This window comes from Anabas testudineus, chromosome 10 (genome assembly GCF_900324465.2).
Source record: "Anabas testudineus chromosome 10, fAnaTes1.2, whole genome shotgun sequence".
NCBI classification, from domain to species: Eukaryota; Metazoa; Chordata; class Actinopteri; order Anabantiformes; family Anabantidae; genus Anabas; species Anabas testudineus.
Window position 1 is genome coordinate 9,637,480 of NC_046619.1, and position 25,838 is coordinate 9,663,317.

Here is a 25,838-nt window from a genome sequence, read left to right on the forward strand (position 1 = left end):
GGACTCGTTTGGAAAAAGGTAGAGAGCTACAGCAGAAACCGCAGCAGCAGCATCGCATCCGCAGTAAAAGTTGGACTGCTGCACATTCAGCAGAGGAAACTGATGCGCGTAAGAAGGGATGCCAGCCAGGCGTGGCTTGTGTTTGAATATCCAATGTGAGGATGCGTGGGGAGTATGTATATAATAGAGTCTTTCCATCTGATAAACAGAGATATCAAACTGAAGGGCGAGCTGTGAACTCCGAGGACTGCGCTCATTTGGAGGAGCACGGCGCGCTGGGAACGCTTTGTGCGTGCATGGACCGGACTTGTTGTAAACTTTTCTCTCTCTTTGAGTCGCCGAAACGTTTTAAAGTAATATGCCTACGCTTAATGTGACAGCTGTGCACACGATGGCGGAGGTCGGGAGTCTCGTGGGGACGGTGGACCTGGATTTACAAAGCTTTCCTGCACTCGGGAATATGCCTTTACCGGAGACTCCAGTGGGGCTGAATGAGCGGCTCGGGCAGATTGAAGGGAGGCTGCAGCGGGGGTCGCCGACGGATTTCGGGCACCTGAAAGGGATCCTGAGACGGCGGCAGCTCTACTGCAGGACCGGATTTCAGCTGGAGATATTCCCCAATGGGACAGTATATGGGACGAGACAGGACCACAGCAGATTTGGTGAGAACGTGTCTTTAGCATTTAACTTATTGCAATTGAACTTGCACATTAAATGGCGACGAGACTGTTTGTCTCACATGACAGAAGCAGGACTAAATGAATATTTATATATCCACATTGTGTCTTTTTTTTTTACTTTGGTAACGGTCCAGCTGGCTGACATGTTTCCTGTTTTCATCAGGGTGACGTGACTTTAATTAGGAGCTTTTTCCCGGTGGACGCTCCTCTCGTGCGTCACCGTCACCTGGCGCACGAGAGGAGCACAACCACTCACCTTCTGCGCGTGGGTGCGCAGGTGTCTGTCTGCGGCTCGAGCCTCCGGCGAGAGGCGCGTGCGCAGCGTACTCGTCGGATTCGGAACGTGGGGCGAAGTGGCGGCGCGCGCGGCTCCCAGGTCGAGCCGACGGGGCCAAACGTCCCGCGCCTCATATCCCGTCATGTCACAGGTGCAGACTGAGCGGGATAACTCCGCATTAAAGCGCGACCACTGAGGAATTCAGACTGCTGCCAAAACAAGCCGGTTTACTGGGATGGGTGGTCCGCGTGTTTGTCTCTGGCTTCACTTAGCTTTAAAATGCGAGGTCTTTGTCTGAGCTGCAGACGCGCTGTTGATTAGAGGGAGATGAAACACGCTCGTCACCCCACATGAAATTAGAGGGATCTTCTCCGCCATCCTCTGGCACCGTGAGGTCGAGGAGATGGGGCCCAGGTGGCTGGAAGCTGGCCTCTGCCGGGCAGCGCAGCCAGCTGGATCCTCTCTGACTAACCTCGGCATCACAAGTGCCAATGGCTTTTAATTTTACCGGTTGTCCCCCCCCCCCACCGTCCTCCATCTGGCTTTGATGTACATGTTCCCTCTTCTCTGACTTCCTGTGAGTCAGCAGCTCACCAAAGAGCTTTACCCACATCTCTTGATAAAAGTCGCCTCTCAGCCTGTTTTAGTAGCGAGTTGGGAAGTCCCAAAGACAGGATGGACACATTTATAGACACCACAACTTGACATCAAACAGCTAGAGATGAGGTTACTGGCCTCCGTAAAAAGGAAAGCCAGAAATCAAAGAACTCTTTATCTGGGGTTGTTCTCATTCATTTGACTTTCCTGTTGTGATCGATGACAAAATAACATGTTCTGTGTTTAATGGAAACATGGGGGCAGTCAGAAGATGCTGGAGCTTTCAGAGCACAGTCACAAGTAAAACAAGTGCCACTGATGCACATTTTCCTTAGTCTACTGTCCCATAAGTGGACACTTGTTGCTTTTGTCCTGTTTCCTCCGGGCGTGGGGGGGTTTACAGTGTGTCTGTGAGCTTCTCTGACCACTTGGTGTTGTGTGTATTTGATCTCAGGTATCCTGGAGTTCATCAGTCTGGCAGTGGGTCTGGTCAGCATCAGGGGGGTGGACGCCGGACTCTACCTCGGCATGAACGAGAAAGGAGAGCTCTATGGGTCGGTGAGTCAAAAACCCCTCTGTTCGTTTGCCATCGCCGTGCAGCCAGGGGGTCTCATTCACAACCCTTAATACACGACTTCCTTTACAGAACGTACAGCTGTTCTCTAAAAATGACAATGTACCAGCACCAAGCTGTCAAAAAAAAGTGTCCAGAAGAAACCTGAAGGTCTAGTTGTTATCAAAGTTCCCATACGTGTGAGATAGGGACGCCCCAATGAGACAAAACATCTATGTGATCCTCTCACACTCTTGTTCTTGTATCTCCCTCTGCTGCTGCTTTACTTCATCATAGCGACCAGAGAAATGAATAAAGACAAACTTTGACCAAAAACAAAGATAGGAAGAGAAGTAAGAGTAAAGCAGCTTTTGCAGCTCGGTAGCGAGCAAAACAGAGCTCTTCATTTGGTTTTTAGATACGCAGAAATGTTTACATATTTTCCCAAAGTGGAGGCAGGAGCGTTTGGAGTCACTTTAGAGGTGAAGTTGGTGAACTGTCCCTCTCTGTGCACAGCTGAACTCGAGTTAGAACTGCAGTGGGAAACGCGTTGTGTCTTTCCACAGTAAATGTACTTTCTAGACAACACACTCCTTTTTTTTGTTTGTTTCATCCTGGCTGACCTTTTCTCACATGTAGTTAGCATCTGGAGACAGAAGGAGGGGAAAAGGAAGAGATAAAAACAATGAAGAGGAAGTATGTGAGGGTTACCTGTATCAGGTGTCCCAGGGCATTACCTGAGGGCCTCTCAGGGTTCCAGCTTCCCCCTGGCTCAGGACATTTCAGACAGAGGCTACTTTTAAGCGCAGCCATTATGTTGAAAGTGCAGATATTGTTACTGCGTGCTATCAGAGTCTGGCATCCTGCAGCTTTGACCCCGGGGGGGGGAGGGGGCGGGTGATAGTGAGAGGCTGTGATTTGAGGGGCTGGGGGTAATTGCACACCTGACTGAGTCACCTGACTGACAGAGGGAGCGATGTAGACATGTCTGTCTGAATCAGAGAGGCCAGCGGGTGGGGGAGGACGAGGAGGAGGGTAACAGGTAGAAGAGTGCTTCCGTCCCCCAACCACCAGACCTTGACGCGCTTTTGGTCCAGTGAGGTTTGTGTATGTGTGTGTGTGTGTGTGTGTGTGTGTGTGTGTGTGTGTGTATGAGGAGGGAAGCGGCCCAGTCATGTGCCCTCGGGGCTGTGTTTACAGACAACAGCTTCACCACACAGCCGCAGCCAAGCAGAGCCTGACAGCCAATCAACAAAATTGCTTCTGGAGTAAAAACTGAGACTCTTGCACAAACATTCGCTCGAACTGTAACGTGTCTTAAAGGCAGAGATCGACTAATCGCAAACATTCATCACACTGCTCGGAGAAGCCACGTCCACTCAGCCAAAAAAAAAAGAGTTAGTGTAAGGGTAAAAGTATCCAGGAGGAAGAATGAGGAGATAGCAACTGTTTGGGACGCCCTCAAAAAGGGTTCATATTTGGTTCTTGGTCCTCAGTGATACCTTTGACTGAGGTTTGGCCCCTCTCGCGGAGCAGCAGAGATTGACTGGTCTTGGCAGGAGAGCGGTTCTAACTCTTATGTCTCTTATTGTTCCCACACACTCACTCAGCCAGCACACTCTCACCTGCTGAACCCGCAGCCATCGCTCATGCTGCGCTGTCAGCGAAGGCAGAGGCTTTGAAAGCCGCTCTGTGTGTGTGTGTGTTTGTGTGTGTGTGTGTGTGTGTGTGTAAATTAGAGAGCGAGGGAAGGTTGTACGTCTGCTCGCTGTTCTTGTTGCATCACAGGGAAGGAGATCGTTCCCTGTGCGCGATGAGAGGTTAACAGGTCTGAGGGAAGAGTGTGTGTGGGGTGTAAAGCAAAAAGCCCCTCGTAATGACTTCCCCTCTTTTGCTATAATGAGCACCCGACTAAATTAGTTTCTATTGGCTCGTTTCAATTTTCCACTGCAGTCCAGACTAGTTAATGAGGGATACAAACCCGTACATCAGAAGGAGCGGAGTCAGTGTGCAAAGCAGCATCATCCATCTCGATCTCAGCTGCTTTTCAATGTGCGTTTATTTCATCTCTCTGTTGTTTCACACATTCTCCTTTCTTCTCTCACTCCGTGCCATGTGAGCAGGAGTTAATATGCTGTTTTCTCTCCTGCAGAAGAAGCTGACAGCCGAATGTGTATTCAGGGAGCAGTTCGAGGAGAATTGGTACAACACCTACGCTTCAACTATGTACAAGCACACAGACACGGGACGCTTCTACTACGTGGCTTTAAACAAGGACGGCTCACCCAGGGAGGGTGGCAGGACTAAAAAACACCAGAAACTCACCCACTTCTTACCCAGGCCTGTGGAGATTGAAAAGATCCCTCAGGCATACAGGGACGTATTCCAGTACAGGTGACCAGTGCTTACACTTGGAGAACTGGTTACATTAGGAGGAACAGGATAAAAAAGAGGAGAGAGGGGGTGTTGTGGATATTTTGGACTTAGAGAACTGTTTACCTTGAGGTCACAGTGTTTGCGCCTCGGCCCGCTGCCAAGCACTGATATAAACATTGTGCACGTCCCTGGATGTTGCTTCTTTGCCTCAGCAGTAGACCTGTGACCTCGGAGAGGGGGGAAAGCTTTCTTGTAAAACCACTGCAGACATGGACGGAGGAGGCCCCGCATGACTGCCCAGCTGTGGGACGATGTGGACAATCAAATCAGGTGCCATGTTTTCTCAATAACCACTTTTCGGAGGGAAATGTGCAGGTACTGACGCGGCATGCGATGACGAATGGAGTCGTGTCTCTTGTGAGTTGTGAGTAGCGCTGCGCTGGAGAAGATTAACGTGACGACCGATAGAACAGAGCTCCAAACAACAGAAAGCACTACAGAAGTCCAATTGTGCATTTGCCATGCACTATAAAGTCATGTTAAGGTTAAATATATGATAAATAGGTGGGAGGCAAAGCTCAGAAACAGAAAAACTGCGTGCTGCATGCATTAAATGGCAGGTTTGGATCGTCGGGTACTTGAGAAATGTTAAACCGAACTGTAGTTTTATTAAGTTGTGTTCAAAATCATGGATGAAAGATTGGATACACAAGCTCCATGATGAATGTGTGACAGATGAAAGAGCACTTACTGCACATATCCAGTCCCAGCTGTAGGCTCACTCGGTTGCCCATGTAATGATCCCATTCATCACGTTTAAATAAAACACCAAGCTGCAGGAATTTGTACGCAAAACAAGTGATTAAGCTCGGGGTGAAAGCACTTCTCCACGTTGGTGAAGAATAAGCGATGGTGACTTGTAATGTTCGGAGTGTCAGGAACAATACTAAAAAAATGCAAGCAGCTGAGGTGTACATGTGGGTGATCCTATTTATGAGATGTACAATATATTTATTTTCTACATATAAAGTATAAATCTAAATCTATATATTTATTTATTGCAAAGACTTTATTTTGTAATGAACTTGAAGTTATCTGGACTGTAGATTCTACTGAAATGACGGCAAAAAAATCAAAAAAATCAAATAAACAAAACAAAAAAACAAAAAAAAATTGCAATGAACGCGACAATGAAATTGTCCTGTCTTTGAGAACTCATTGTGAGAGAGTATTTTTGCTTGGATTAAAATCTGATGTACCAATTAAAACCAGATAAAGGATCTATGTGAATGTTGTATTTCTTTCCTCTTAATGCGGCGTCTTTAAAGGCAGTGAGCACTGCTGTTGTTGTCCAAAATACAGACACAATATTGGGTGAAAAGATGCAGCAGATATCCCCCCCCCCCCCCCAGAGAACACACATACAATGCCATGCCAATTTGCCCTCATAAACCCTTTACCACGTAATGTGTACAGGCCCTGTCTGTCTCCATAAGGTCTTAGTCAGCCTACATCCACCGTACAAAATCAGATTCCTTATGCAACTGGATCCTGACTCCTAATTGGCTTTACACATCAGCGTGGCTTTAGAGCAGTGATTGGTTGTTCGTTGCAGGGGCCTCACAGACTCCGCTCTAGCGTAGACTGCAGTGGGTCTTTTCAATGGACAGAAACAGCTGCCTGCTGCACAGAGTAACAGCAGGGATGTGCTGCAAACCTGGAGTGGTGGTAATCTGGGGCTAAGAGGGGATGGGATCAACATTTCAACATCTGCAATAGTTGTAATGTTTCTCCACTGGCAGATATCTGTAAGCTGTGAGAGCAAGCTCCCCTGGGGGGGAGGGAATGGAAAAGTCAAAGACATGCAGGGGAAAACCCTGGCAGACTGAGAAATGAAAACAATACCGGGAAAGGGGAAAATAGATGAAAGATTGAAGGGAGAAGAGAGTGGGACAAAAGGCACTTAGTGCTGTGGGTGTGAAATGCAGGGACGCTGCGTCTGGATGTATACGGGTGTATCAGCAACCTGCTCTCCTCATGTTAAATGAATACACGTGCATTTTGGGAACTGGCAAGAAAGTGAATAAATGCCTGGGAATTAGACTGATAACACACTCATCTGTGTGGTAAATATGAAAAGTGGAGCCAGGGAATGTTAGCTTAGCTTAGCATGGTGAAGGAGGAAGAAAGCAGCTAGCTTAGCTTTTCATTCCTCAGCTGTTTAATGAAGTCATAAGAAAATAAAAAACAAAAACAGCATCTAGTAGGTTATGAGAACTTCAAGACATCAGTACGAGCCAATAATCAGACTTCAGAGACATTATTGTGCAGGTGTAATAAAATGTTTGTGGAAGCACAACAAACAACAATGACCATAACTCATTCCCCCCTTTTTTAAATCATAAAGTCAAAGTAAAGAATGCGAAAACAAACGAGTTGCTCATCCTTTTGGTCACTTTATTAAATGTTATATTAAATACTTATCAAGATAATAGCAGATCAAAATCATGGCAAATTATGTTGGTGTATTTGCTGACGTAAGCAAATACACCAACATTTTAGAAGGAGGGCAAAAAAGTTTCTCTACATTAAATACACCTTGTGCAAACACAGGAGCCAACTAGAGACAACAGGTGTCTCTTCATGGGAAATGTACATGTTCCTTGTGTTTAACAGCTACACCAGTTTAGGCATTTAGAAGTAAGAATGTGCCAAACAGGTAGTCTGGGTGCCAGCCTGGCGAGACTAGTGTCCAGGAGGGTGTTTCTCACAAAGCAGACGACACAAATCAGCCAGGTTTCATATGACTTCCAGTCTTTACTTCTTCCGGTTCAGTCGACCCTGAACCGGGAATTTCGAACTTTGACAGACAAGTAAAGGGAAAGTTTTGGGCCCTGTGGTACACGGCTGAACCAGTTGTGCTTTGTGAAACCCAGACAGTTACCCAAGCTTGGGATCGACACAAGTGGAACATAAACAATGAACAGGACGCACAGTGCTATGCTAGACAACACGTGACGATGAGAATGATGTTACAAAAAGTTCGCAGGAACCAGCAGGCAGTTTTGAACAACACAAGCATTCCATTACCATGTTCAGCGACAACTAATGTAAACACTTAAAAGCATAATAGAAAAGATTCTCAACAAATCTCAGAACTTTACAGAATTTTTTTTTTTTTTTTAGGAAACAAAAATAAGGCATTTTTTCTGTTTTTGTAGACTTGTTACTTTCCTCCGTCTCCAAAAAGAGCAGGACTTCTCAGCACCACCAGCTGTCTGCTTTGATTGATTTTGCTGGAGGAATCTAGTGGGGCTAATAATCATGTAGAGCTTAACATCACAGAGTCCTGTCACCACTGGTCCCACGCAGGTTTAGTTAGGCATTTAAAACAGTATAAAATACTGAGTTTAAATAATAAGGAAACCCTCTTTTAAGGGGAAAACAATGCAATGCTTAAAAGCATTGAGGGTAAAACTTGTTTGTTTTTAAATACATGAAAAATGAATACAGAACTTGAATAACATTAAGGCAGTATATACAGTTTTTTTTCTGTTGAAACTGAAGAAACTTATACATTTATACATAATATTCCAACTTCTCTCAGTGAACTACACAATAAAGGACTGAGAGTCTATCCCACTTGAGGCCCCAGTGGACTGCAGTGTCTCAAAAATACACCACCCATGGTGTGTCGTTTTGCTTTGAGCTCTCAGGGGTCTCTCAGTGCATTTGATACAGGGCCTCACTTGGACTGGGCCACTGGGAGCCAACAAGTTGGGAGGGGTGGGACTTTTATCCTACAGGCCCTTTGAGGGCCCAGGATTCTTGCCCATGCTCTGATGGGGGCCCAGGCCATGGAGCTGCTGGTAAAGGCCCAGTAGGTCCATCTGGCTGAGCCCGCTAGCTCCCAACATGCCGTTTTGCAGGGCCAGCTGGTTCAGGTAGCTGGCCTGGTTAGCCATGGCCAGCTGCTGCTCCTGCATCTTCCTGTTGGTTATCAGCTTCTGCACGAACATCATCAGCTGAGAAGACACAAACAGAGGCTTACGGTGAGTAAACACAATAAACTACTAACATCATATCACTACGAATCCAAAGCGCACCTATGTACAGATGTGCAGGCAGATTATAGAGTACAGTAACAGACAACACTAGCCAAATGACATTCATCATCAAGGCATAATACAGTGGCTTATGCAATTATTGAACTAAAAAGAGAGGAGCAAATGTTATGCACACAGAAAAATGAGCAGACTTTACTTGTTTTTGGTAAAAAACAGTGATCTTTCTGCTCATCCATCTACACTACTGCTTGACAGCCTGGCGGACATTAGAGATCAACTCTAACACTGAGCAGTTCTTACCGTTTGCTGGTTGGTGAGAACTTCCCTGTAAATAGCTTCCCTGCGTTTGATCTCCAGCTCCACACTGGCCTGTCGTCCCAGAGCCATCGACTGGACCTGACTCTCAGTGAGTGCCGGGTTCTCCTTCCACTGTAACAGTTCACACACATTAACCTTAGTCACTATACTACCGTGATTCCACCTGCATCATGTTGTCTCGTGGCAGAAATTAAAAAAGAACTTCTATTGAAAAGATTATCTTCATTGGCTGAAGACATGTTGCACATTTTGACACTCACTATTCTGCTGATGGTATCCTCCAGTGGCTCCCGCGTTAGAGTCTTCAATGCATTTGTTGCTTCAATGACCTTCTGTCGTCCCTGATTTATAAGGTCCTGATCACAATAGACAAAAAGACACACACAAAGTTGTGAGTTTTTAACATGGGAATTAAGCAACAGTATCAATGTTGTATAATAATATAATAGTATTATAGGAGTAAACTGATGAACTCAGTGAGAGAATCACACATGAAGTTAGTGAATTAGTTAGTGCAGAAATATTTTCTTAAGGAGGAGGTAAGAACTAAAGGACAGCTTTAGTTTATAGTTATAGCTTCAGCTCCTTCACTATGTTTGAGGGTTTTAAGCTGCAAAATCTGTTCACGATCTTCTTTGCAGAGGGACTCATCACATACTGAATCACCTTTACAAGTCTGTAAGTCTATCTGATTGCAAAGATACAACTGTAACACCATTACTTCTCATATGCCATCATTACAAGAACTGAAAGCAGCATACAGTATTTTTACACTCATCTGACTCTTGGACCTTCTGTCCTCTCCCTCAGTCAGATGTGCCACTGTGTATAAATAGCTGCTGCCCCAGACATGGAGTATTACAAACTGTAGGGTGGAGGAGTGGGGACAGGCTCGTCAGCTACTAGACTGTTGTCACAATTAGCAGTGAGGTCTGAGGAATGTGGGATGCCATGCTGTGGGGGAAGATGAGGGAGGAGTGCGAGACGGGAGAGGGGCATGTGGAGCTCATTACTTACCTCCAGCTGCTGGTTGTTCATGGAGGCCAAAGCCGCCACGTTGTAAGAGAAGTAGCTGGGGCTGCCCATGTCCATCTGGGAATATGATGACTGGTAGTTGGTCCTCATGGACAATCCCTGAGAGACAGAGAAATAGAGCATAGTGATGAGGAAGAGGCATCCATCATAAGAGCAGGATTAGAATATCCGTTTGGCAGGTGTTAACTGCGACCAATGTCATGACTGTGGAAGACTGGTAAACCACAGTGCCTGCAAACAGGGACAACAGCTAATTTTGCCTGTCAACCTCATTCACACAGTGATCTGGCTCAGCTTCCTGTTCAGTCAGTAATCTTAACAACAAAGCTTTCAACTCTTCACACGTGTAACTTATTTCACTCTACAAGAGGACACGTCGCCTCGTGTCAGCCTGCTCCTCTTGTATGAAACGTGTTTGAGAGAAGTGACCTGAGGTAAACAGTCCTGTCCCAGTAACAGGCCAGCAGGATGCCGATGTTTGCGTGTAATTGAGCCCCTGCTGCAGATGGTTTTCTCGTGCCCTGTAATCTGGCCATCCGGTATGTAAGTGTAGGTGTGTGTGTGTGTGTGTGTGTTGGGGGAACAGTGGGGGGTCTTTGGACCTGGTCAGAGACAGGTGTTCAGTACAAACCACACAAAAAAAAAAGAAAACAAGAAAAAACACACATACATACAAACACACACTCCACTCATGGATTTGCTATTAACAAGCAGCCGCACTTCAGCTGCATCCTCAGATGTTCTGCAGATTTCTTACATCTTCAGACCCACAGACACAAAATTTAGACTTGACTTCATTTCCAAAACTCAGCGTCTGAAATATAAATTTATGACATAAGCCTCTCTAAGCTCTGTACCGAGCTGAAGTCATCCCAGTGAGACTGAGGGCTCCTGGGTTCAGTTTAGTTTTGGGCGCCTGATCATGTTCTCACAGTTTTTCCCATTTCCTGAGTTGCAAATCTGATATTCATACACATATCTTTTCCTAACCAGCACCGGCCAACCCTTAAGTTGTGAAGACATTAGCAGAGGCCAGGTTACGTTCCAGCTGTTTCTCCTACAAAGCTCAGAGTTTACACCGTGTTAGCAAACAGCCTGTTGTGATGAGAGCAACTACTTCTGCATCTTTAGAGAGTGACAAATTGTAGTGCTGCAAATACAATTCAAATGCTCACTCTCGACCCCAATGCCACTGGTTTTCCTGTGACTGGGAACCTTCTGTTCCCTTTAAAAGCAGAGGAGCTCTGAGGGAAAAGCCGCTTAAGGCACATAGAGGGCAGAGAAGGGAGAGTGTGTTGGAAAAATGGTCATTAGAACGAATTAGAATCTAGGATTACACAGAAAGGGAGAGGAGCTCTACTCCTGTTTTCTAAAATGAACCCTCAATATATTTCTCAAAATAAAAACTGCTAATTACCTTTTGATGTATCCCACACAAAAGGGTAGAGAAGATGAGGAGACAAGAGGAAAAATAAAGAGTAAAACAGAAGTCAGCAGCACAGACAATACAAGGATAGTCTCTGTGATTTGTATCGTAGCTCAGTGGGCTGATGGTGAGTCAAAATGACCATCACTGGAGCAGAGGGGAGGCCCTGTCTTCTGTCTACACTAGGTGATGAAAGGCTTATACAGATCCAACACAAACTCACACATCTTGACAAACTAAAGTGGGGCACCCCTCTTAGCTCACCTTGAACTTTGATGTCAATGATTTGGAGAATGATGGACAAAAGGGCTAAGTGCCATATGCGGGTGCCTTTGATTTTGAGATGGCATGTGTGTCTGTGTGAAGTGTTTCTTCATGCCTACCTTTTTCTCAGCTTCATATTCAGCCCAGGCAGCCTTACGGTCCTCCTCGCTCAGGGCTTCCTCCTCCTTGTGGTCCAGCAGTGAGTCGTGTTCATGATAACATACAATCTGGTCCTTATTGTTGTGCAGTATCTCAGCCAAGACGGGATCCTATAGCAGAGATGGCGACAAAAAGGGCCTCAGTCACAGTCATCATTAGAGAGATGGGTCTGGAGGAGTTGAAGAATGCATCGGTCTCTTGCTTAATAAAGGTCACTGTATATTCAGACATAAATACAAAACAGCTGTATATCTTCAGTCTTCATCGAGCCTGCACTGTTTGGATTTAAGCAAAATAAAAAATGAAACAAAAAGATCTGCTTGTTAAAAAAAATAAAATAAATAAAAATGAACTGTTTGTGGCTCTGGTTTCCATGACTACATTGTTAGTAAATGTATACATGTGATACCTGAATAAATTGAAGAGACCTGGGCTCTGCTCATACAAACGTGGTTTAAATTACTCTCCCTCCAGCACATTTGCTTTTCTTTGTCCTGACTCAGCTTTGCATTAAGCTATACTTTGTAATCTGGAAAACAAACATCATGCAAGGTTGCATCATAAACCTCAACACGGGCCAATTCACAGAAAGGTTCCTCACAACCCTCCTGCCGTTCTTCTCACATTGAACAGTGACAATGAGTTCAAAGTTGCAAACAAAATTAATCATAGATGTCACACAAAAAAGTAAAGACAAAGCAAAAACCAAACAATAAAATTAAGCAATGATTGCAAATCTGTATTGAATAAGCTGAAAATAAACACCACTCCAGACAGAGTGAAAACGGATCCTTTGAAGGGGGGGTAAGTGGTAAGAAAACTAGACCTATTTTTAGACCTGCAAGACTGCAGAGAGTGACAGATACGATGGCCTGAAACAGGTAGAAAGAGACATGGACACAGAACTTCACACTTGCATACCTATCAACCTCCAGCCAACTGACACAGGTTTATGTTTCCCAGCTATTACACCCAATCAGGATACAACCAAGCCATGCCTGAACAACCAGACATTTTAGAGCAGTGGCACAGCCAACAATTTAACTGCTGCTTTGCTCTCTAATTACAACATAAAAGCAGAAGTGCATGATGGCCTGACTTAGGTAAAAAGGCATTCATTGTGGTTTTTCAGCCAAAATAGGTGAGTGGAAAGTCAACTAAAGGCCACAGCAGATGCCAGCACAGTTACTGACAGTGGTAGTAGTATGGTTGTAGCATACATAGTAGGAACTTCAAATTTGACTCGGTGGTGGCAACAAACCACAGAGAGGTTATCTTACAGTTGATCTAATGTACAAGTCTTCATCTCTCAGCTGTGACTGTGAGTTTCCCTTGTTTTAACTTCCAGGTAAAGAAGTAATAAACGTGTTCTGAGTTTCAGGACAAGTTGTTATCTATATATTGTTAACTACGCAACCAAATTGGATAATCTGTCGTTCTGTCACAGGCTATCCCACCAGTCTGGTGGGATAGACTGTCTAACAAACACTGGAGGATGGGTAATGCCAAAGTGTCCATGGGGTATACTGAGGTGGTGATGGCTGCACACGGGCCCAGCTAGGAAGCGCTATTCTCCCACAGAATGAGGTTGCTGTGTAAAATCTTGGTTGCTACTTCTCTCTGAAAAAGTCGTTGCTGGTTAGACAAGACCACAATACTAACTACTACATTTTAAACTAAATATGTACAAAGTGTGCATAGGTTTTACTCAAATGTATGAAAGAGGAACATATCTCACTGTCAAAAAGGCAATGGGTAAGTGGAGCTGCAAGTCAACTGACAGTACAGAAGCTCCCACTGGATCCCATTGCATGGTAAGATATCTAATGCTAGGCTCTGCGGGTGGTCTGTCCATCTCCATCTTCCACCATGTTGCCCACATTGTGTGTGTCCTAAGCCAACACTCATGATTGTAGGTAACTCGACCAGGCCTATTGTCATCCTTATGGAACTACATGGTAAAGCCTATCACTTTACTGAAATGGAAAAGAAAAAGCAGTGGGTGGGAAGATGCTTAAACGAAAGAGTAAAATTACTCCACTCAAGTCAATTTGTACTTATTACTTTCAGAGAAAAAGAAATGAGGGAGCAGGGTGACTAATGCAAGAAATCTGGGATAGAGGTTTGGCATCATAGTGTGTTAATGTGTTTGGATGTAATAACGGAGGTGGCAGGCTATAATAAACAAAGAAAAAAACTCAAAAGGTCAGCAGAGCAATAAAGCACTCAGTGTAAAACTCAGTGTAAAGAAAAAGTTTGCAATTCTCTGCTTTACTGCATAAACTGATCATGAAACGTGATCATTTGTGAGCTGACGAAACACATAGTTATTATCCTTCACGTCTTTAATGAACAGAACCATTAAACATACAGGAGTGTAGTAGGAGTTCCAGCATAAGTCTACATATTTAATTAGTTGAATCAATATAGACATGACTGTGTTTTATCAGGTTTGTAAAAATCTGATCATATTTCATGAAAACAGATCACTACTTTTTCTTGAAATTGTAACTGGTATACTAATCAAACAAGATATCCTACATGCATGACAGTCACCACTGTGTGAAACTGTTCTCCAGAGAACAATTTATGCTTACCTTAAGCCAAATTCTTGTACATGAGTATGCTATGAAAATGGCTAAACGGCCAGCAGTCAATAAATGATGTAAAGCAGTTTCAAACTCTGCAGTTCTCACATCACATAGATGAAAAGTCGACATAAGTAGGACTCATGTACACTTTACAACTTGGCTCAGACACCACTTTACCAATAGACTTTAGGTGATGTCTAACTGTAAAAGGTCTGATGCATTTAAACACCCGCCTGCATTAATAGCTCTGGATAGTATGCATGCAGGACTTTTGGCAACGTTATCAGATACTTTCTCAAGCTGCGAACAACTGAACCATGCTAACCCAATTTCCTGCAACTAAACGGCCGCTTTCGTGTTGAGAATGCTGTAACCATGCCTCTACTGACACAGTTTTATTATATTTCTGTCACTGCCATAACAATAAACCTCTAGTTATCAGAGAATAACAACACACAGAAGGCAGCAGCAAATGTGTAGGAGGAAAGACAAAATGCAGCAAATCTTGACAGAAAGAAAACTGAATTTTGATTAGACCTCAACATGAAAGCAGAGTTACAGAGAGACAACCTTTAAGTGTCAGAAAGTGAGACATCCTCAGTTGTCCGACTACAGAAACTAATTTCAGGAGTTGTCCAGGAGTTTTCAATGTAATAAAGTGAGTGTATGTCCAAAAAGTGACTCTGCTTATGATGCACAGGTGTGTTAACCATAGCAACAGGGAGGGCCAAGACTAGATCCCAACAGCAGGAATGCAAATGGCTGAGATACTTGTCATACCTAAACATAGCCAGTCAAAACTCTCCCTCAGCTGCACACGAATCACAAAATCCCACTGCGCTGCTCTAAATAGTTTCTCTGCAGAAACATAACTACGAGAAGAGCACCTGACATCAGAAGGTCTGAGGACTACAATGGCTTTACACTCACCACGGCCTGCAAACAATTCACAAGATTTATATAGCTAGCAGCCATTTAACAAAGAAATAAAATAATGCATGCAACAAACGACAATAAACTCCCCATTAAAGAAAAACTCAGATAGCAGCAGCAACAGGCTAGGTGATATATTTGTATGCGAGCTCACAACAAGAGCCAACCAGCTGGAGCTGGATAGGAACATCGGGAGGGATTAAAGAGAATTCAATGAGAGTTTTATGGTAGGCCTGTACTGGGAGTCAAAACAACTGAACTGGTTTCTGAATTAATGAGTGAGAGAAAGTGAGAGACAGGCTGTGCAGTTGCAGTAGTCTACCACATGTGGGAGTGAAAAGGTGAGGGGCTGCAGAGTTCATATTAAATGCAAAGAACTGTTCTCTACAGTCCACCACTACCATGGATCATTTCTCAAGTAATGTTCTATGTAGACAGACCAGGCTATGCTAGATAAGAAGTCATTTGTAAGATGCATTGTCAAACCATGTCAGAAATTTAAAATGTTCACATGCCTGCAGTTACAGAGAGTGATGATGTGATGGTGCCTAAACTTAAATGTTCTCTGAAACAACTGAGTTGTTTCCCTGAAACTGTCATTAGTGTTCTCTCGACCTACAATGAAACAAGCTCAGGCATGTTTCCTGAAAGCTGGCAAAAAGTATTCTGGCATGTCTAAAAGTATAAGTAGACACGGTATGATGGGCACAACAGAAAACTAATTTACCATGTTTTAATCATGAAATCCTGGAATCCACCGATCATCACAAAATGATGACAAACACTGTCCGTCCAAAAAATTAAGAAAGAAAAAAAAGTCACCACCTGCATTTAACTAAGCAAATAGGTAAGAGCCTTCCATCCGATAAATACTGCATGGATGATTATGTTAAAGCTGGCAATTTAACAACTGCAAGTTACCCTAACTGATGCAGTGAGTAGCTTCTCATTTCTTAAAGAAACATGTCTGAAGACACATCCTGTAGTTGTGGAAAATCTTAATCTGTTATTCCGTTTCAGAAGGGTCAAATTATTGGCATGAATCAAGCAAGAGAAAACATCTGAGAAGAATGATGAAACTACTAAAACTGGGTTTTCCCAATGGAACAAGGTCATGTGGTCTGATGAGTCCAGATTTACCCTGTTCCAGAGTGATGGCACATTAGGGTAAGAAGAGAGACAGGTGAAGTGATGCACCCATCATGTCTAGTGCCTACAGTTCAAGCCTGTGGGGGCAGTGCTATGATCTGGGGTTGTTGCAGTCGGTCAGGTCTAGGTTCCGCAACATTATGTACCCAAAGAATGAGGTCAGCTGACGACCTGAATATACTGAATGACCAGGTTATTCCATTGATGGATTTGTTCTTCCCTGATGGCACAGACATATTCCAAGATGACAATGCCATGATTCATCAAGCTCAAATTGTGAAACAGTGGTTCAGGGAGCATGACATATCATTTTCACACATGGATTGGCCACCACAGAGTGCAGACCTTAACCCCATTGAGAATCTTTGTGATGTGCTGGAGAAGACTTTGTGCAACGGTCCAACTCTCCCATCATCGATACAAGATCTTGGCAAAAAATGAATATAACTCTGGACAGAAATAAATGTTGTGACATTGCAGAAGCTAATCAAAATGATGACACAGTGAATGTGTGCTGTACTCAAAGCTAAAGGCGGTCCAATGAATGAGTGTGTGACATGGGGAAGGTATAACACTCAGAGGATTCAGGGGGAATTTTCCTTTAAGGTCAAAGTGACTTCCTACCCCTAATGAGACAAACATGGCAGGGCTTATTGCTCCAATCTGCTCCTGTCTATACTGTGATTCCCCACAGCCGGTCAGTGTACCTGACAGAGCCTAATGACCACTTTAGGTATTACCTGCTGGGAGCTCGTATAGTAAAGTAAGTCCATGGCCTGCCAGCTTGACAGACTGCGTACAGTGGAGAAACATTTGCAGAGAATGCAACAAACTTATATAAAAACTGTTCAAAAACAAATAATGCATGCTGTCTTTTGTGTAAACGATTGCATGCTAGATGGAAGAGTGTGATGAATAGGAAATAAGGAAGAGTGGGTGGAGAGTTAAAATCTCATGTCTGGGTTGCGCAGACCTTCTTTGTTATTAGGGGGAAGTGCGCCTGCTTCCTTTGTCTCCAATTAGTTTCTCTGAAGAGCACAGAGACATCTTAAAGAGAGGGGCTTCAATAATGACCCTTCATCATGCCAGGGAGGCCAGAGGGAGAAAAAGAAAAACAACTTTACTGTGATCGCTTTGTACATTCAGGGGCAGAGTGGCGAGTAAGGGCAACAGATGGTCACAAAGATGGTGGAGGAGAAGCTGAGGTGGCACAATGGAGAACAGGGAAGAGAGTGGGGACACAAAGGTAGGATCTGAGGAGAGGAAGGTACAGAAAGTAGGCAGAACATACGCTGGTGGAGGACACAAAAAAAAAAAAAAAAAAAAAAAAAACCTGAATGGAAGCGAGGTAAGTGCGATGGAACGACAGAGAAAAGATGACTTTGTATTGAGTTTTCCCCATCTACACGAGAAGAAAAAGAGTACAACTACAAAAGTACAACTGAGCTTCTCAAGCACAAATATCAAATACTGCCTCTATGGCACGTGTGACCTGAGTTTTAAAGCACTATGCCCTCACTGGGTGAGAAAACCACACAACTCAGTGTGAAGAGTTAAGGAGAAGAAGCACAACGCTCTTTTCCTGTGGATCCAATCATTTTCTCCTTCTGTGCAGAGCTGTTGGCTGAAAGGGATGGAGGGTGTCTGACTCATCTTCACATCATTCCAGACGGCAAATTCCTTCCATAATACTGCAGTCCTGCTGCCACATCATAGTTAACCTGACGGCCAAAACAGGTCAGCTTGTTAAAGAACTTGTCAGTCTCTCCGTCTTTAATACTGTGTCACATAAATGTCACTGGGCTCATTAAAGATCATACACATCTAACAGGCCACAACTCAATGAACACATCTTTCCTCTTAAATCTCCAACTGTGCTGCTCAGCACTGTAAGAAAGGTTTAGAAGAACACAGAAGGTAAGAGCAATGGTATCAGCTCCCAGCTGAGTGGATTCACGCAGTGCTCCTACCTGTTAATACCTATGAAGGCAAAACCGATAAAGATCTTTTGACAGTGTAAATGGAAAACAGATTTTCCAAGGTATCAAGGTGCACTGAAAGTCCTCTTGGCTGTACAGTGAAAGAGCAGGCAAGTTGGATATATGGTGTTTCTTTTATCCACAGATGTCCGCAGAGTAACCCAGGTCAAACCAAAACAAAGAGGTAAACCACTTAAGAGGATCTGAATAAACCCCAAGACTGCAAAAAGCATGGAGTGGGAAAGGATGGGAGTAATTCAAAGATCAACAGAGAAGTAAAAGACAGCATGGAATGAATGAAAAAAGAAAAAGAGGAGTGCAGGTTTATAGCAGGGCAGCAGCAGTGTTGCAATGAGAAGAATATTTAGTAAATAGCAGTAAACAGACAAATCTGTGCAGCTGTGCAGGGTTGGACGGTCCATGTAAGGGCTGTGTGTTCTTATTAAACCCCAGGGGGCCCAAATAGTGACACAGCACCTGAGAGAAAATCCGAGTGCAGAATTATGAAGGGAAACGTGGAAAAATTCAAAAAGCCCAGAAAGGTCAAGCAGGATACGAGTTGGCACTGTGTCTATAATGAAGTGCTGCACTTCAAAAGGAAGAACATCCTACTTGGTGCACGTTTAGAAGAAAGAAAGAAAGAAAAAACCCCCCACAAAAAACAACAAACAGCTTGGCATTTCTAAAAGCCTTCTTTATAACAGCATATCGCCTGAGGATTGCTTAACAAAATACATGAAATCTCAGTCAATGGTTTATCAAAGCCTAATTACACGTTTGATTTATTCCAATTTTAATTTCTGAAAAGGTTCTTGGTCCAGCATCAAAACACATTTTAACAAGGTGTATTCATCACTGGCACACAAATGTGTATGTTTACCTTAGGCAGCATGGGCGTGGCTTTCTTGCTCTTCTTCTCTGAGGGATCATCCAGCAAGTCTGGCTCAAAGGTGTAGAGTTCAGCGAGCTCGTTCATTGTGAAGTGCCTCTCAATCTGCTGCTGGTCCACCACCCGGAATGAAAGAGACTGTTTGGTTACCTGCCGTTCATAAATTTTCTCCTCCATTGTACCCTAAAAGGAGAGAACGAGACAAAAATTTTACTTACTTGTCAGTAAGAACACTAGAGATATGATCTTGTTTTGCATCAGTTTTCAAGCAAGGGTCACTGAAGCTACTGGCATTGTAGGTGCTTCAAATTTTACCAATTTTCCCAGTTAGATTACCAAACTCCCCACCACTGTCTAAACGTGCAGATTGTCTGATTACTGATTGGTGTGATTTTTCTTTGCTTTCTCATATAATATTGATAATGTAAATTGCAGTAGCCGTAATGATTGGCACCATCCATCCATTTTCCTAACCACTTGTCCACTCAAGGGTCAAGGGAATGCTGGAGCCTATCCCAGCTGTCACCGGATGAGAGGTGCACCCTGGACAGGTTGCCAGTCCATCGCAGGGCAGACATCTTTTCACACTTACATTTACACCTTTGGGCAATTTAGAGTCACCAATCAACCTAAGATGCATACCTTTGGAGGTGGGAGGAAGCCAGAGTTCCTACCATCTGTAGAAATGAAACATAATGTGAAACTCACCTGGGCCAGGAACCTGTAGACATACACAGTCTTAAGCTGGCCAAAACGGTATACCCTGAAGATACTCTGGATGTCATAGGAGGGGTTCCAGGAGGCATCAAAGATGATGACCCTGTTGGCTGCCACCAGGTTGATGCCAAGGGACCCAGCTCGAGTTGAAATGAGGAACAGACGACCTCTGGGAAAGTGTTAGAGAGGGGGTACAGTTATCAAGGATTCTGCTACTGAGCATTTTGCTTTAGATTCAGAACAATACTATTTAAATAAAAGCAAAGTTATATTAGTTTATTATTGTTACATGTGTGTTACATTTATTATAAAAGGTGCATTACCTTGTGTTACTGGTGTCATTAAACTCTTCAGCCCACTTCTTCCTGGTGGTTGCGTTGGTTGAGCCATCCAGACGATAGTAGTCAATGTTCTTGAACCACTTTCCTTCACCTTCACAGACACATGACAGTTAAGGAATCAGTTGTAACTATTCAACATCATCTTTTATGCTGCACAAAACCTTCAAAAACACATCACCATTAGCCAGGCCTTTTCCTTGTCAAAAGGACTTAGGTTTGGGCATTAGCAGAGAGCAGATAGATGGTTGAGAGCCAGCCGTGTTTAGCCTTCAAGATGGCCAACCCCCTACCAGCCTTCATAACTAACATTTCAGTATGTTTCCAATTACAGCACTGTGATCTTTTCATTACAAATTACAAACCCTTGAGCAAACATTTTTTGTGGAATATAAAGTCAAGGTCTAATCATTTTCAAAATGAAAGTAAAAACAGCTGCTCAAGTTTAATTAGGAACATGACCTTACACCAGAGGCGGTGTGTGTCTGTGTGTGTTTAAGGGTAATAAGCACATCAGCATGTACAAGAATTCATGTTGCATGTGGACTGTCTTATGAGTGTAAAACCTGCATTTCCATATTAAAATACTTCAGCCTTCTCCAAAGCTAATGTTAACAATGTTGATATATCACACCGTTTAGGCAGAACTGAAATGTAAAAACATAAAAATGAACTTCGGGGCAGACAACTGGTCTAAAGCTGATCATATGCAAATGAAATACCATTCAACTGATTAAGGTTACTATGCGTGTCATCTACAGAAAGTACAGTGTGAACTACTTGAAAAAAGAGAGTACCCATACCTTTGTATGGAGATATTTTTTCTTCATCTTTAGCTCTGCAAGCCAGTTCAAGGAAATCCTCTATCAGATCCAGAGAGATGAGAGACTGGCTGAACACCAATCTGAGGATGCATTAGGATAGAAGTGTCACTTTACTGCTACATATCACTGTGTTTAACAAAAACACTTTCAAGTCACACACTAAAAACCAAATGCAGAACAGTTTCCCTAAGACTACAGACACACTTACACTTTCTCGTCTACTTCCTCTGCCATGCGCAGGATCTCAAAGAGGATCACCATCTTTCCAGAGTGCTCCAGAATCTCAGAGTCTTGCTCAGTGACAAACTCCTTGTGCCAGTCGGCAGAGGGGCTCCCTGGTGCTGAGCTGGAGGGGCGAGCTGTTGCTAATATTAGAGATTAGTCTACTTGTAGTGAGTGAAGTTTCAAAACAACAAATCCTAACAAAGACTTCAAGCTGCTAATATTGAGCTTCAGTATTACATGATTCTCTACTAAGCCAGTTCATTTGGTTGCTGGATGCATCTAACCAAGCGCTCCTCTTTGCTCCCTAAGAAGCAAATGACATGAATCCATCCATTATGTTATCACTTATTCTTAACAGTTAAGAGTCACGGGTGCAGGAGCTGATTTTGAGCAAAAGGCAGGCATCAACAGAAGATCAGTCTATCTCAGGGGTGACAGAGACAGAAAACCATCCACACTCACAACTGCATCTACAGGTAATTTAGATTATTTAACCTAACTGTATGTGTTGCAGAATACATAGAAAATAACATGAGGGCACTGGTAAAACATGCAAACATCAACTGTTTTTCCCTACGTCGGTGAGCACAAACTATGCATATATACAGTTGTAGTCCCTTTGGTATTATTGTTAATGCCACCCAATACATATTTAATACACCAGACTTACGTTCATCTACAGACTCTGCCCTGTTTCGACCCTCCCCATTTTTGCCACGAGAGCTGGTATTCCACTCTTTGATGACCTCCACATCATCACTGTCTGAGTCATCAGATCCCTTCTTTTTTCCCTTTCCTTGCTTCTTTTTCCTATCAGAGAGAAAGAACACTGGATGAGACAGGGTCAACAGGAGGACCACATGCAATAAAGAAGTGTCCTTAAGTAAGGACATCTCTTGTTTAAATGTACAAACAAGTAATGACTACGATTTTACTTTTTAATTTTCTCGTCCTCAGAGGTCAGACTCATGGAGGATTCTTCTGTTTCTGAGGCGATGAATTCATCCATACTGTCCTCATCAAAGAAACCCTGCAAGAGTGCATTTGTGTTCAGTCTCAACTGTTTGATGATACAGGTCAGTAAAACACAAAGAGCAGAAATGATAATATAAGGATTCTTCAACTGCTGCATTACCAGTCAGTGCACATTTATATTGTTTTCCCACAGTGTGTGCGATTTGCCCCAGTGTATCCCCAGTTTTTCGGTTTTTGTTTTATGTGGTTCGGTCTTGTTGTCACCAGCCCTACCCTGTTTTCTTTACTGATGTAGTCCAGCTGAAGGCACCAGGGATGGGTCCAGATTCTGCTGAGTATCTGGAAATCCTGGAAGAGTTTGGTCCCAGCACGGCCTCGGCCTCCCTCCAAAGCATTCCCCACACCTGCACAAAGTCAGAGTGTGAGTGAACAGAACTAAAATCATTCTTAATCAAACCTAATAAATGTCAGACAGCAGGTTCACAAACTGGCTTCATGATTTAGGTGAGGCAGCTATTGCAAAGTTGTAGATGCTGTACCTGCTCTACATGTTACCCTGCACTGACCCCAAGAGGTCAGAATCAAAGAACATTCACACCCTGCAGACCGACTGGTGGTCCTGGAAGCAAAGACACCACAGTGGAGGCCCAGAGCCACAGTCACAACATCAGCACTGTGCCCTATGAACAACCCAACCTAATTAGCCACAGCACATACCATCAAAGCCCACAATCACGCCTCTTCTTACATACCAACTCTCCTGTTCTTTGTTTTCACTTTTGGTGTAAAACCTCTGGTCCCTAATTTTTTTTTTCCTTTATGCCCCCACAGTCCCCCTTTTGCCCCCTCCCTCTGCTCCCCCTCTCCCAGGGCTCTTCATTAGGGAGACGTGGGAAACTGGGCTTAAACCTTGCTTGCGGCACTATGCCAGCTGCCACTCTTCCACACACACACACACACACACACACACACACACACACACACACACACACACACACACACACACACACACACACACACACACACACACACACACACACACACACACACACACACACACACACACACACACACACACACACACACACACACACCACACACGTTCTAGGCCACATTCGGAGAGGAAAGTCCACTAAACGACTTAACAATACAGCATGAAAAAGTGAAAGACCAGAAATGCCTTCCATTTATCTAAAAACCTTGTCTGACTAATTGACATCATGTCAAAAAAGCACTTTTATGAGAAACAAGACTCCTGCAGGAGGATTTAGCCTAGTCCTAGGCTACAGAGGTTTTCCGAAGCAATTCTCAGCTGAATTTTGTTTTAGTCTAACACTACGCTAAATCTCAGTCTGGGTTCTGCTACTACTCAAATCCAAAAATATCACAAGAACCAAGAAAACAAGCTGCAGTGCCATTTGCAACACCTTGTGTCGGTGTAACAATAATTTTTACTAGAGTATGATAGTCACCTGTGAAGTGCTCCACGTAGTATCTGTAGAGTTTGCACTGAAGTGGAGTCACTCTTATCAACAACACATATTCATGTTTAGGAGGCAGGAACTTGGTGAGAGCCGTGTAATCCTTTCTCTGTGGGAAGCAGAAATAAATCATTCTCTATAAGTGCTAAAGAAATGTAGGTCAAAGAGAACACAAGCAAGTTGTTTTAGCCATTTTTTAAACCTGGACACAGCCGGCCAGCATCTCGTAGAGGATGTGAGCCCTTTTCTTCATGAGCCGAACATCGTGTGGTGTAGAATCTGCACACTGACCATTCTGGATGGGGTTAATGAAGCGGTTCCTAAACTCCTTAACTGATCCAAGCAGGTTTTCCTTGATGAAATTCACCATGCAATGATCTAGTAAGACGAAAAAGATCTCTGGTTTTAGATACATACAAAACCACACAAGACCTGGGTGTAGCAGCAGCTTTATATAATAAAGTAGGCTCACATTCAATAAGGTTGTTTTGCAGAGGTGTTCCAGTCAGTACGATCCTCCTTCTTGTCCTAATGGAGTTCATTGCTTTGGACACAGCAGATGCCTCATTCTTCAGGATGTGCCCTTCATCACATATCACCAAGTCTGGACCTGGTGTGAGTGAAACAACAAATTTAAAAAGAAAAGCCTCCAACAGGTGGAAAAACAGCCTGAAAGACCTGGAAGATCCAGATTCATATTCTAATAAGTTTAAGCATAAGTCTAAGTGGATGTTTTTGCCACATGTAATGAAATTCCTACCAAGTGCTTGTGAGATACAGCACTGATGAGAATTGGACCTACATGCAATCACAATGACCTTGAGCCCTGACCTTTGGCCACCAAAATCTAAACAGTTCACAGTAAACTTCACCTCATCTTCACAGTCCAAGTTGACAGTTGTCAAGAAATTCCCTCCTAATGATCCTTAGATATCGTATTCACAAGAATTGGGTTAGGTAAAAAACAGAAAATTTCCATTTTGTTCTGATATTATCTCTTGTAACGTGCTTCTGAAGCTGCCAGGTTATGAAACACACTTTGAGATTTACTTTAATAACTCATCACTGAATCACAGATGTCTATAATTTTTCATACTAACTTCACCATCATTTTGTATAACAGACCAACAACTAGGTACGTGGTAATGAAGGTGATTTTTGAGGGATCTAAATGTCGCAATAATTCAGATATGACGGTTTCCACTGAGGTCTTTTTTTCATTTACGCTCTAAAAAGAGCTCATTATATTTATTATTATTTATTAATTTAACACAGCACTGTACCTGGATCTACCAGTGTTTTCTGAAAGGTCTCTTTGAGCTTCTTGCTCTTGATGTTCCGGCCCTGTGTCAGGTTTCTGTACATCTCATAGCCGATGATCATAATGCCACCTGACTCTTGCCATCGTTGGAGGGCGTATGCTCGCTCCTGTGGTCTCTTTACTGTGGCCAGCTCAGTCACCTGTTAAAAACATTAGAGAATCAATATGTTGTGTAATTATCTACAGGAACAGGTCAGTTGTGTGATATGTGGAACACATACCTCTAAACTTTCGTCATCCTTCATTCCTTCTTGCCACTTTTCAAACTCATTGAGCCAATTAAGGACAGTGTTCAGGGGACAAACTACAAGGGCTGTAGAGAAATCAAGTTTCTCACAAAGCAGCAATGTGTGAAGGAATGTCACCACCTACAGGGCAAAAGGAGACCCACAGTTAAACACAGTTCACAATATGCAGCTTTGCAGGCACAGACTCTCTCACCAGGGTTTAGTAGTTCACTTATAAAATTCTTATGGTCCTTACGTGGAAAACTGCAGGTTTTAAAGACCTAACAAATTCTGCATCAGGCTTCAGTTTACGCAAGAGTTACAGCACCAGAAAGGAACAGCAAACTAAGCAAAGGAACTATGGTGTTTGCAGTAAACAATTCCAAATCATTGCCTATATACAATACAGGGTCAACACTTTTCCAGGGCATGACATA

The 25,838-nt window shown here is 43.5% G+C and overlaps 2 protein-coding genes across 4 annotated transcripts in view; one reads left to right on the plus strand and one right to left on the minus strand.

The window, feature by feature from the left end:
- The first annotated feature begins 358 nt into the window (after positions 1–358).
- Positions 359–5,110, plus strand: fgf16 (fibroblast growth factor 16). The gene is made up of 3 exons (XM_026358091.1): positions 359–662; positions 2,009–2,112; positions 4,260–5,110. The coding sequence occupies exons 1-3, from the start codon at positions 359–361 to the stop codon at positions 4,503–4,505; spliced, it is 654 nt and encodes a 217-aa protein (XP_026213876.1). The 3' UTR covers positions 4,506–5,110.
- Positions 5,111–6,923: 1,813 nt separating this feature from the next.
- atrx (ATRX chromatin remodeler) overlaps positions 6,924–25,838 on the minus strand; it is a 28,181-nt gene continuing 9,266 nt past the window's right edge. Inside the window, exons 17-34 of one of the 3 annotated variants that reach the window (XM_026357315.1) lie at positions 25,396–25,542; positions 25,137–25,314; positions 24,326–24,463; positions 24,056–24,231; positions 23,845–23,962; positions 22,646–22,776; positions 22,333–22,427; positions 22,068–22,207; positions 21,381–21,531; positions 21,152–21,252; positions 20,334–20,442; positions 20,002–20,179; positions 19,285–19,476; positions 11,713–11,862; positions 9,886–10,002; positions 9,129–9,224; positions 8,851–8,979; positions 6,924–8,508 (exon numbers count right to left, since the gene is read on the minus strand). In XM_026357315.1, the coding sequence (XP_026213100.1) occupies positions 8,284–8,508; positions 8,851–8,979; positions 9,129–9,224; positions 9,886–10,002; positions 11,713–11,862; positions 19,285–19,476; positions 20,002–20,179; positions 20,334–20,442; positions 21,152–21,252; positions 21,381–21,531; positions 22,068–22,207; positions 22,333–22,427; positions 22,646–22,776; positions 23,845–23,962; positions 24,056–24,231; positions 24,326–24,463; positions 25,137–25,314; positions 25,396–25,542 (2,571 nt within the window). In that variant the 3' untranslated portion in view covers positions 6,924–8,283. Of the gene's footprint in view, positions 8,509–8,850; positions 8,980–9,128; positions 9,225–9,885; positions 10,003–11,712; positions 11,863–19,284; positions 19,477–20,001; positions 20,180–20,333; positions 20,443–21,151; positions 21,253–21,380; positions 21,538–22,067; positions 22,208–22,332; positions 22,428–22,645; positions 22,777–23,844; positions 23,963–24,055; positions 24,232–24,325; positions 24,464–25,136; positions 25,315–25,395; positions 25,543–25,838 lie in introns of all 3 variants that reach the window. The other 2 variants (XM_026357314.1, XM_026357313.1) reach the window with 2 other exon arrangements.

Bases quoted from the DNA above. Each gene is read 5' to 3' on its own strand.
- fgf16 (XM_026358091.1), top strand. From the start codon at position 359: ATGCCTACGCTTAATGTGACAGCTGTGCACACGATGGCGGAGGTCGGG. The intron at 663-2,008 runs GTGAGAACGTGT...ATTTGATCTCAG, and splicing joins ACAGGACCACAGCAGATTTG to GTATCCTGGAGTTCATCAGT. The intron at 2,113-4,259 runs GTGAGTCAAAAA...TCTCTCCTGCAG, and splicing joins AAGGAGAGCTCTATGGGTCG to AAGAAGCTGACAGCCGAATG.